This window comes from Monopterus albus, unplaced genomic scaffold, assembly GCF_001952655.1.
Source record: "Monopterus albus unplaced genomic scaffold, M_albus_1.0 scaffold105.1, whole genome shotgun sequence".
NCBI lineage: Eukaryota > Metazoa > Chordata > Actinopteri > Synbranchiformes > Synbranchidae > Monopterus > Monopterus albus.
In genome coordinates this window covers 2,058,283-2,068,907 of record NW_018127985.1, presented here as the reverse complement: position 1 = coordinate 2,068,907, position 10,625 = coordinate 2,058,283, and the positions used below count along the sequence as shown (strand labels likewise).

Below are 10,625 nucleotides of genomic sequence, written 5' to 3'. Positions count from 1 at the left end.
TTTAGCTACACACCACTTAACCAACAGACACACCCATTCACACATTGATTTACTTCATGTTTTGACTACTGCCATGGCCAGCTGCAAAGTTGGCAACAGAGACGTCTTGGTTGACGTTTCTGTGTAGTATGGGGCTAGCCCAACCGAGGGGATATAATGTATAGGCCTGGTGGGTTCAGGGTCTTTCATCTTATATCTGCCTGCGTGCAGTTTGGAGGTGCAAGATACCTGAGCGTGTAATGTTAATTTTACCTGTGATCCTTTGAATAAATCAGCACTGTTTTGAGTTAGCAATGGTAACAAGAACCAAAGACCAACATTACCATAATCAGACAAATATGGCTCATTTATAAGTGGTCATTGTCAAGTGGCACAGTCCTCATAATTCAACTTGATCAATTATAACACCCTCCAACATTTCCCTTTTGAAAATATGCTTCGTTCCCACTGTTGCATGTCCACTTTTTTGCCATTCTTCCTACTGTTGTAAAGCCATAGAACCTATTTCACTGGCTGTTGAAGAGTCTTAAATAATATTTCACAAACCCAACACATACAGGAACATACTGTAATGTAATAAATATTGCTTTGGGCAGTGGTAAAAGTTCATTTTCTTTCACTGAAAATTTGCTGTTCAGGTCTTTTGTTGCTGGCAAGATGTTAACCATTGAAGCATACTTGTCCAACTTGGAATCCAAACTTCTGATTGCTATTGCCAAAGTCAGCAGGAGCCACGTCTATAATAGGAAGCAGTTCTGCTGAAGGCGAGTCAATCTGTAGAATGGTCCTTTCTTGACCTTTGCGGAACTGAAAGAGAAAAATTATAGCCATTATTAGAATTTTTGCTCTGCATAATTCAAATAACTAGCTCTCTCCACTCCTACCCTAAATCCCTTTCCAGGTCAGTAATTCATGAGTGCCCACTTTTATGTGCTGACAAGAACAAAACATCTGATAAAACACATTACTTCCATTAAGGCTAATCCCTACTTGTACAGTTAGTCTCTTTCCACGGCATATTCCAAAACTGACCTGGCATCCATCATGTACTGCACTGACAAAGGGGCTTTTGGCTTGGGTTAGCTCCTCGTCATTACTGCCCCGAAAGCGGAGAGCATGCTGGTAGGACTGGGAGGTGCTGTCAAACCAGCCAGCTGAGTTTTGGCAGGTGTAGGTGAAACTCTGCTTGGCTGTGGCACTCAGTAGCTTCAAAAAAGTCAGTTGAACTACATGTACAGGGTTCCCGTCTCTGTCAGTGTAGGAAAACTGGATGACAAAGATATATAGGCATTAGTGTACAACACAGACAAATAATTGAAATATGTACTATAGTCATACGTATATACAATATGTAATAACAAATTCAAAACATAATTTCTCTTAAATGGCACAAAATCACATATTCATTCATAGAAATGAAACCAGAGAAAAACACGCCTCAGTCTAATAATAATGTGTCCGAAAAACACACATTCTAATTCTCTTTCCATCCCGGAAATTACAAATCTCCCCCACTTAATAAAGGAATTTGCAGTTTAGTCAGAATCAGAACAGACAGGGAAAGTAAAGCAGAAAGTAAGAAAATTAAGGGAAGGGGGAAAAAAAACTAAGCAATCCAAGCACTTTGTGTGTGAAGGTTACTGAGCTGCAATTGTGCTGGCAGCTCTGTGATTATCTGAGAGGGTTATGAGACCTCTGATCAGGTGCACATGAAAAACCAGTGTTCTGAGCATGCTGGCCTGAATGCTAGTCAGTGAACTGGTGCTGCCAGTGACACTGTGTGAGTCATTCTGACTGATGAAATGAGCTACTGGCAAACCAAATCAGCTCACACATGGACTTGTAAATGACTACTGAATTATATAGTGAACAGATTTACAAATAAACCCAAACATTCGCATTCAATCAGATGCACATATAGATGGACACACAGGCACACCTGCTGTGCATATTTATGTGAACACACTCATATGCATGAATATCAATCAAACACTCAATTAAGAGCAATTTAGCAGGAAAAAAACTGGCTGGCATTTGGAGCCAGCTGAGATTAATGGTAGAACATGAAATGTGATATTTATTTGTTATTTGTTTGTTTCTTTCTTTGTTTCTGGTACCTGCTTGCCTTTCCTGTATTGGCTGTACCAGCTTCCTGGCTTCTCTTTGCTCCATGCTGCTAATTTCACCTAGACACAGAGGATGATGAGTAACATTTCAGGTTCAAGGGATATAAGGACTGATTTGTGGTTTGATGTAATATGATGAGATTGGCAGGAAGAAATTAAACACTTACCATCTCTATTTTCTTGTCAGGGTAGAGACAGGTCTCTCCATCAGCTGTGAAGTTACAGTAGACTTTGATGGAGTCTCGGTTACAGCCCTGGTTAGGATCTATCCAGTAGTCTCCTACAAATTGCACAAAGAAATGTCAAGATGTCCCCAGATGTTAACACAATGAACAAATCTAGAATAACAACATGATAGCATGTAGCCTGTGAAATTAATAATAGAATGTGTGCCTAACTGACGTGTCCAGTTTTCTCTAGACCATTTTTTCTTGGAGGATTTTCTCCAAGGATTTTTATGTTTTGGGGATTTTTTTTTTTAAGTGGTGAAATATCACCATTATGAAGCAATGTCTCTGCTAACCATCTCTGTAGTCTCGTTGAACCATCATGAGCTCTTTGCAGGTTCGGGCAGGGCTCTGAAAGGTTCCCAGAGGTCTCCTCATCAGCTCCACTTCAGTTTTCATAGATGAGAGTGTAGCAAAGACTTCTTCCATTCCCTCCGCATCCTCCAGAGGCTGATCTCCCTGAAGGAGCTCCTCCATGGCCAGATCCACATCTTCTTCCCTGGATGGTGCTGCATCTCCTGCCTGATTGGAGTGCCTTCGTCTCTTCCGCTTGCCCTCCCTGATAGGTAGGGGCTGAACCATTGTTCCAGGAAGTCCCTGGAGGTAGCAAAGAGAAGTGAACAAAAGGTAAGAAAGGTTAAAAAAAAAAAGGTTACAGCTGGGACAGATGTAGACCATTGCAGGTACTCACTGGAGGTCCTGGGGGGCCAGCAGGACCTGGATCTCCTCTGGGACCAATGGCACCCTGGGGAATAAAAGACAACAAACCTTTTTCTCAGCAATGTCTCACCTGGAGCCTCTCACACCACTTGCTAAACCCTGGCTTTATGCAGGCAGATATGACTGCTGCTTTATAGGATTATCCAGCTGTGTACATCAGCACGCTGTGGTCAAAGCCTTGGCTCTCAAGCCACACTGTAGTGGTTTTCATAACATCACACACACCAGAACTAAATCTTATTAAAAGGACCCAATGGAAAAATCACACACAAGCCAAGCATAGCTGTCCAGCAGGCTTTTGGTTCCAAAGACATGCAGTAAGCACAGAAGAACATTATAATAATGCAGCGCTGTAGTGTTAAGCCAACAAACACACTTCTTCTCTCTTCCTCAGCATAAGCTCCCAGCAGCTGCTAATGAAGCTAAGGTGTGAGTACAGGAATGGTAATGTATAAATAAAAAAATGATTGGACTCACTGTGTTTCCCTTTGATCCTTTCTCACCAGATGCACCCTAACAGTGGTGAGGATAAGTAAGTAAGTAAATAGTAAAAATAGAAATAGAAATACAAAGCTTAAACTTATAAAACAAAAAAAGCAATCAACTATTCACTGGAAAATCTGACACCTGACACCAAAATTTTAGCGTTAACTACTAAGTTACAATAGGTTAATTACAGTACTATATGCTCTCTGGGTGGAGTGGGAGCTACTTAGATCCTTGCAGGTAGAATATCAGCTGAGTTGTAAATATTAAATGTCTTAAATGAACATTCATTAAGTTTCACTAAGCAGTTGATCAGCCCATTCACGCCAAAGTCATAGAATGACTATACTTAGTCATTATAACTGAAAGACAATATGTTTTAATGCCTTTCTTGTGTTCTTCTCTGTATTTATTTATTTTGCATCTTTATATTGCACTAATAAAATAAAGATGCAGCAGACCACAGGTATGAACTTCATATGGGCAGTTCAACCATTACTTTTCCAACTATTATCTGGTTATATTGTTAATCATTTTGATATACTATACATTGCTTACATAAGTTGATTTCCACCCACCCCAAAAAAGAGATTATCGTCATAGGATGAACAATAATAAATATACTATATAAATACAGTATAACAATTTTACTGCTAAATATATAAAAACATTCCTAAAACTCATCTAATCAACTGACTTATCACACTGTAGCTGTAAACCCAGTCAGTCATAGAAATTGATGATACAGGAGCATAATGAAATCATAGCTATGTCACTTACTGATAGTCCAGGTGGTCCCGGTGGGCCGGTAGGACCAGATAGACCGACCACACCCTAGATATAATGATAAAGCTATTTTGTTACTGAACCGAATTTTCCTTGTGCATAAATGTATCAGACACATCATGCAACTATATGTACCTCATCTCCTTTAGACCCTTGTATACCCTGGTTCCCTGGCAGTCCTCTGTCCCCCTTCTCACCAGCTTCTCCTGGAGGGCCAATTAGACCAATCAACCCACCGTGACCCTGCAGACAGAGATATGATCCATTATCACTATTTCCCAAAGTTTAAACAGATACAGATACAGTACAATATTCTAAAGGCTAAACACTCACCTTATCTCCCTTGTTTCCAGGGGATCCTTTTAAACCTAGAAGTCCTGGGGGGCCCTGTTAACAATGTTAGATGTATTAGTTAGCAACAACACTGCTGTAGACACTGTACTATATATGAAATATGGTTTGATTGTGTTGGGTTTGAATCCTAATTGATATTCATAAATGTCCCAGATCCCCTATGTCATAGGCTTCATTATCAGGAAACAATAAGGATCTCACTATTGGTCCAGGTGGTCCAGTTTGCCCTGGTGGCCCATTTAATCCTTGTTCACCCTGAAAATACACACATTAATTAGATTTCAGCTTATAGAATGTATTATATAAAAGTGACAACAAAAGAACCTTGTGTTGTTAAAAGTAGTACCACAAATGCTGGAAAACACTTACAGCTGTCATAGTGACCAATGTCATGCCAAGCTTCAGACTAATGTTAGTAGCATTTTGCATTCAGTACTAACCGCGGGACCTGGGATTCCTCTAAGCCCTTCTGGGCCAGACCTCCCTGGCTGCCCTTGGGGTCCCACTGGGCCTGTCTTCCCTACTGGACCCTGGGTTCCTGGTGTCCCCTAGGGAGAAAAAGGAAAAAGACAGACACAAAGGACACAAAATTAGAAAGGCTTTGATGGAACACACAATACACAATCACTGAGCTCAGTGTCAGTCTTCATCCTTACCTTGGCTCCCTTCATGCCTTGCTTCCCCTCTTGTCCTGCAGGACCTACATGACCCTGGGTAGAGAAAGACAATTTTACTAATGATGAGCTACTGTGCTAACTTCAAACATATACTCTATAGGGGTATAGACACATGCATGAGCATTAACATTCAGTATACAGTGTGCTACGCTCACCCTCCGTCCAGGAGGTCCTGGAGGACCTGGCTCTCCAAACGCTCCGGGGGGTCCCTGCAGATAACCCAAAAATTAATTGCGTTAAAAGAGGAATCCTTTAATCCTAGTCACAGTAATGAATGAATCTCATTATGTCACAGATAATAAAGACTTCAGCAAAACATACAAGCATTATAAAAGAATTATTATTTTTTTTATTTAAAATAAAATAAATATCACTCCTTACTGGTATTCCAAGGTGCCCATTGTCTCCTTTAAGCCCTGGTCCACCATCTACTCCCTGAAAGAAGAAATGTCACGGAGGAGAAAAAAAGGATTGCAATGAATAATTGCAATTACATAAATTGCATAACAATTACATGAAAAATAATTACATAAACAATAAAACTCACATTGACACCGGGCTCTCCAGGGGGTCCTGGGTCACCGGGGAATCCAATAGGTCCCTATAGACAAAAAGAGTGAAGTATCATATGCATGAAATTAACAGAGCTACAGGAACAGTGATTGAGAGAGATGAAAACTCACAAGGCTGCCTTTGGATCCATCCTCCCCTGGTGTTCCTCTGGCTCCCGGAGGCCCAGCTGCACCAGGATGGCCAGAGTCACCCTTCTCCCCAGCATCACCTTTGCCACCCTGAGATACCAGCAAATCAAATGACAATCACTGAAAGGATGAAGATGCAAAGCAAGGAAAGGATAAATATGTCCAAAACATGTAAGCAACATAACTCACAGCAATGCCAGCCTCTCCAGCTGGCCCAGGGTCACCAGCTTCTCCATCATCACCCTGGTAGAGAAGGAACATTCAGTAAAATAAAAACGCACCACGCACACAAGGGCACAAGCCCACACATACAAACCACCACCATTCTGCTGTAGAGTATCTGCACAAGTGTAGTTGCTTATGGGAAATGCTGACCTTCTCTCCAACAAGTCCAGGCTGACCAACTCCCCCAGGCATTCCAGGTAGGCCCTGATGCAGGAGAGAGAGCAGCTTGAACCAAATATCATTAAACAAGAGCAAGTTTAAAATGTTCATTTGATTTTTGAATATCAAGTTCTTGGCACAGTATTTTTGTTTGTTTGTTTGTCAGCAGTTCTGCTCACAGAAGGCTGAAACTGGAACAAAATTATCACAACACAAGGAAAAACACTGAGAGTCGGGTTTGTTATGTGGATAGTGTCTGAGTCACGCAGTAAGGTGGATGCTGCTTCTCCTCAATCAGTTTGTATGTTTATTTTGTGCATGTGTATTGTATGTGCATGCATGTTAGTGTGCATACATGTACGTTTGTGTTGTGCTTTGTGTCTTGAGACAAACACAGTAAAATGTCTTTTGTAGAGTACACAAACAGCCATACACTACTACTGAGCTCTGGCTGTACACTACTTTTCCTCATATGCCATCACATTTTGCTGTTTTCCACTGTGTCAGTCCATTTGTGGATCCCTCCATCTGTGCTACTCTGCTCTATTTCCATGTGTCCTGTGATGAACCAGTAGCGTGGCTCATGCGGTTTGCTGCAGTTCACTGCTAAATAATTGACCAGTATGACAGGCTGTAGAAAGATGGCCATTACTAGAGGTAAATATAACTGCCTCATGTGGATGATAGTCTAATACATCTTACTGATTCATAGAGCTGTAAATATAACTCTGTCCCAGGGATTATGTCCTAATACTGCTCAATAATTCAAGCTTCAAAAATAGTGGAGGTTCTGTGGCAAGAAGTGTTTAAATAAAGAGACTATATGTGACATGAAAGGATAAACTATTGTTCACTTTGAACTTCAGATAATACTGCCTTAAAAGAGAGTCTCATTCTTTCCAAAGTGAATTCATCATTATATTTCAAAAGGTATGAAGCTTCCATTAGTTGAAAACATCAGAGCTCCAATATTCACAAGGGTGTGTGCACTTTCAAAACACATTTGTGAAAACTGAGTTAATACAATTTTTTTAATGTACAAAATTAAATACATAAATAATTATTTTGCCTTAATGATAGAATTTTAGAAACTGACTAATCAAAAATGAAGAATATTTACAAACTTCAATGAATTATCTTAAACATGCAAGAATATCAGATCTGAGAGACAGACATTATTAAAAATTATGGACATTATTCCAGTTCCAGTTATAATATATGGTAATGCTGATTAGCATTACCAAGTGAAATTTATGCTGGGGCATTAATAGTTTCAACTATTTTATTTACACTTATTTTTTGCAATGTTTTCACTAGAAATAATGTTGAGGAAGAACATCTGACTCAACTGTGTTTTGAAGAAATACATGGTGTGAACAGCTTGTTGATAGAAATGGCAATAAAGCCTGAATTGTGCTTCCCTGGAAAATTCCTTTTATCCCTCCCTCAGTGAGACTCAGTAATATATTACTCATCCCCACATCCAAATCACAATATGTGATTAAAAAAAAAAAGAAATAAAAAAGTCATGCTGTACTCTACCTCTCCACCAACAGGCCCCTGAGGGCCCCGTGGGCCATGCTGTCCTGGAGGCCCCTGTAGAGAGAGAAATAAAAATTTTCCACTAAGATCTCAGTGCAGGCAATAAGAATATACTGCATCAATAAAACACACAGAGAAAAATAAACTGAATGTAAGCCAGGGGTTTGCTGGTGCCTCTTAAATTAAATGAGTTAGAAGTCAGCCCACGGTGAATTGCTTATGCAGTGGCCCCAGTATCTCTGATCATTATCGAAGTGACACAATGAAGACATCCGTACAGGTCATTACATTCAGGATGACACAGACCCTGATTCTTTCTCCCTGTCCCCACCTCCTCTTTCTCTCTCTCTTTCATGCTCTCTTATTAATAAGAATCCTCCATCCTGTGATATGTGACACCATATTCTTTCCGTCACAGTGATGACATGCGATTTGATTCCTTTTTGCTGCTCAAGAGAGCGCCAAGCAATTCATCCTAATTGTGCTCAGCTTCAGTTTCAGTTATGTTGCGCTTCACTCTGAATCTCTCTGAAGTCTTGCAGGGAGCCTTGTGTTGTAATGACACTGAGACAGAAAGGGAGACAATCTGCCCATAGAGAAAGACTGCATGCAACTAGAGCACATACATATCCTTTCTGGCAAAGAGATACATGAGCATTAGAGGAGAGAATTCTGTGATCCACAACACTCACACATGAATGAAACTTCCCCACGGAGTCCTCAGCATCTTTTCCCCCCTCTCTCTCTTACTCTCTCTGTCTCTCTGTCTTCTGCTTTGGTTACATTTTGATGCATTCCATCCCTAATCTCTGTCTGTGGAGAATCAAGGCTATAGAGAATCTTGTTGAGTGTGTGTTCACGGTTGACACCGTTGTGAGATGACTTTTACAAAGAAGGATGCTCATTAGACAGCCAAGGCTGAAGCTAATCTGATTAGTAACTGTCACACCGTCTTCCTGCTCACAATCAGTGCCCCGCCTCTTCCTTCCACTCCATTGCTACACTGCCTCCTTTCTGTCACTCTCTCTTTTCTTTTTTAAAAATCTTTTTCTTCTTTATGTACACAGGACCACCTCTTCATTCTCTGGGCTTGTCTTTCTTGCACACATAGTCATGGTGTATTTTGTCATTCATGCTCAACCTTGAAGCTCTATCATACATTGAAAATATGACTGATGACTGTGATATATTCAAAGGATTAATACTTTTCACACATTATATGTTACATGCTATAGTAATATGCTTATTAAGCTAGCATAATGTTAACTGTTATGGACAACAGCAGAGCTAAAGTGGCACATTCATTGCTTTGACTAACACTTCAAAACCGCACAAAGAGCAAGCATTGTTCGACTGTCAACAGCATCATTATGTCATGACTGTGTACTGTACGAGTTATAAGTTTAAAAACAGCTGCATTCAGTGTAGGTGTGTTTCCAAGGCCTTAATATTGTGTACTCTTGCTCACTGGCAGGCGTATTTACTTTGAGGAGAACCATGATCAACGTATTTGTCACGCCTGTGCATTGTTTTCCTTTTTGAAAAATGTATATTCTCCCCAGGTGAGGCAGTCAGGGTAATCAAGGCTATTACTGTGGAAACACTCTTAGCTTAGTGTAGGAGTAGAACAGCTACATTTCTTAATCAAAAATTAGCCAGTCTTAGATTTTTGTATTTTATATTTTATAACAGTTGCACACAAGACTGGTCTAACTGCAAAACGATGGCTGGTTTTAATCTAAAGATTAGTCTAACACCTCTTTGTTGATCAGGGTCTGAACTGTATTCAGACTAATCAAGGACCAGAGCAAACACTGCCTGGAGTTTGAAGGTGATAAACATTAATGATTATCAGCAGAGAGAAAAAGGTTGGTTCAAGAGTTTTGACACTAATGAACTAAATAGGTGGCACTTATTAAACTTTAATGAGCTGTGGTGGGTTGTCTGTGTACCAGCTATAGTTCATAGATCCCTTGAAACTTTACAATACTGTAATTATAATATCTGCCATTAGGTAAATCTGGGAAACACCAGGTCAGACTGAATCTTAAACCACACAAAGCAAGATTTCTCTTCAACTTTAATTACAGTCTTTTGTTTCTATAATAGTCCAGTCAGAAATAAATTCCCTCATCTTACAAACTAATAATTTGCCACTTTGTTACCGTATGTAACAGTATGGATAGTATGGACTATAACAGCAGACTCGTGACGAGTGTTGTATGTGCTGACGCTGCTGAGCAGTACTCACCATTGGGCCAACATGCCCGCTCTCTCCTTTCTCTCCTGGTTGTCCTGGCATTCCCTACAAATGCAGATATGATGAGAGTAGAGCCGCAGGCATGGAATTAAAAACAGCTATAATCTAAAGTACAAATATGAAAACAGAGATGAAGTAGTTGTACTGTGGCCAGTCTTGAGCTGATTGTAATTTTTACCTGTAGTCCAGAAGGACCAGATGGCCCCTTAAAGCCTCTGAGTCCTTCATCTCCTTTTGCCCCATTCATACCCTGCTGTCCACGAGGACCTGGCTCGCCATCTGCACCCTGAAACACACACAAACACACCAGCATTCTTAACACTACACAAATTGAATCAACTTATCATATGATGATATGCCTT

The 10,625-nt window shown here is 40.3% G+C and overlaps 1 protein-coding gene across 2 annotated transcripts in view; it reads right to left on the bottom strand.

Annotated features, from left to right (window-relative positions):
- Positions 1 to 248: 248 nt before the first annotated feature.
- col5a3a (collagen, type V, alpha 3a) overlaps positions 249 to 10,625 on the bottom strand; it is a 44,182-nt gene continuing 33,805 nt past the window's right edge. For both annotated transcript variants that reach the window (XM_020610553.1, XM_020610554.1), the window contains 22 exons: positions 10,442 to 10,549; positions 10,255 to 10,308; positions 8,004 to 8,057; positions 6,453 to 6,506; positions 6,267 to 6,320; positions 6,060 to 6,167; positions 5,924 to 5,977; positions 5,758 to 5,811; positions 5,532 to 5,585; positions 5,356 to 5,409; positions 5,140 to 5,247; positions 4,901 to 4,954; positions 4,679 to 4,732; positions 4,481 to 4,588; positions 4,340 to 4,393; positions 3,551 to 3,586; positions 3,045 to 3,098; positions 2,650 to 2,950; positions 2,294 to 2,406; positions 2,118 to 2,186; positions 1,033 to 1,266; positions 249 to 807 (listed from right to left, as the gene is read on the bottom strand). In XM_020610553.1, coding sequence (XP_020466209.1) covers positions 661 to 807; positions 1,033 to 1,266; positions 2,118 to 2,186; positions 2,294 to 2,406; positions 2,650 to 2,950; positions 3,045 to 3,098; positions 3,551 to 3,586; positions 4,340 to 4,393; positions 4,481 to 4,588; positions 4,679 to 4,732; positions 4,901 to 4,954; positions 5,140 to 5,247; positions 5,356 to 5,409; positions 5,532 to 5,585; positions 5,758 to 5,811; positions 5,924 to 5,977; positions 6,060 to 6,167; positions 6,267 to 6,320; positions 6,453 to 6,506; positions 8,004 to 8,057; positions 10,255 to 10,308; positions 10,442 to 10,549 — 1,980 coding nt within the window. In that variant the 3' untranslated portion in view covers positions 249 to 660. The remainder of the gene's footprint in view (positions 808 to 1,032; positions 1,267 to 2,117; positions 2,187 to 2,293; positions 2,407 to 2,649; positions 2,951 to 3,044; positions 3,099 to 3,550; positions 3,587 to 4,339; positions 4,394 to 4,480; positions 4,589 to 4,678; positions 4,733 to 4,900; positions 4,955 to 5,139; positions 5,248 to 5,355; positions 5,410 to 5,531; positions 5,586 to 5,757; positions 5,812 to 5,923; positions 5,978 to 6,059; positions 6,168 to 6,266; positions 6,321 to 6,452; positions 6,507 to 8,003; positions 8,058 to 10,254; positions 10,309 to 10,441; positions 10,550 to 10,625) is intronic.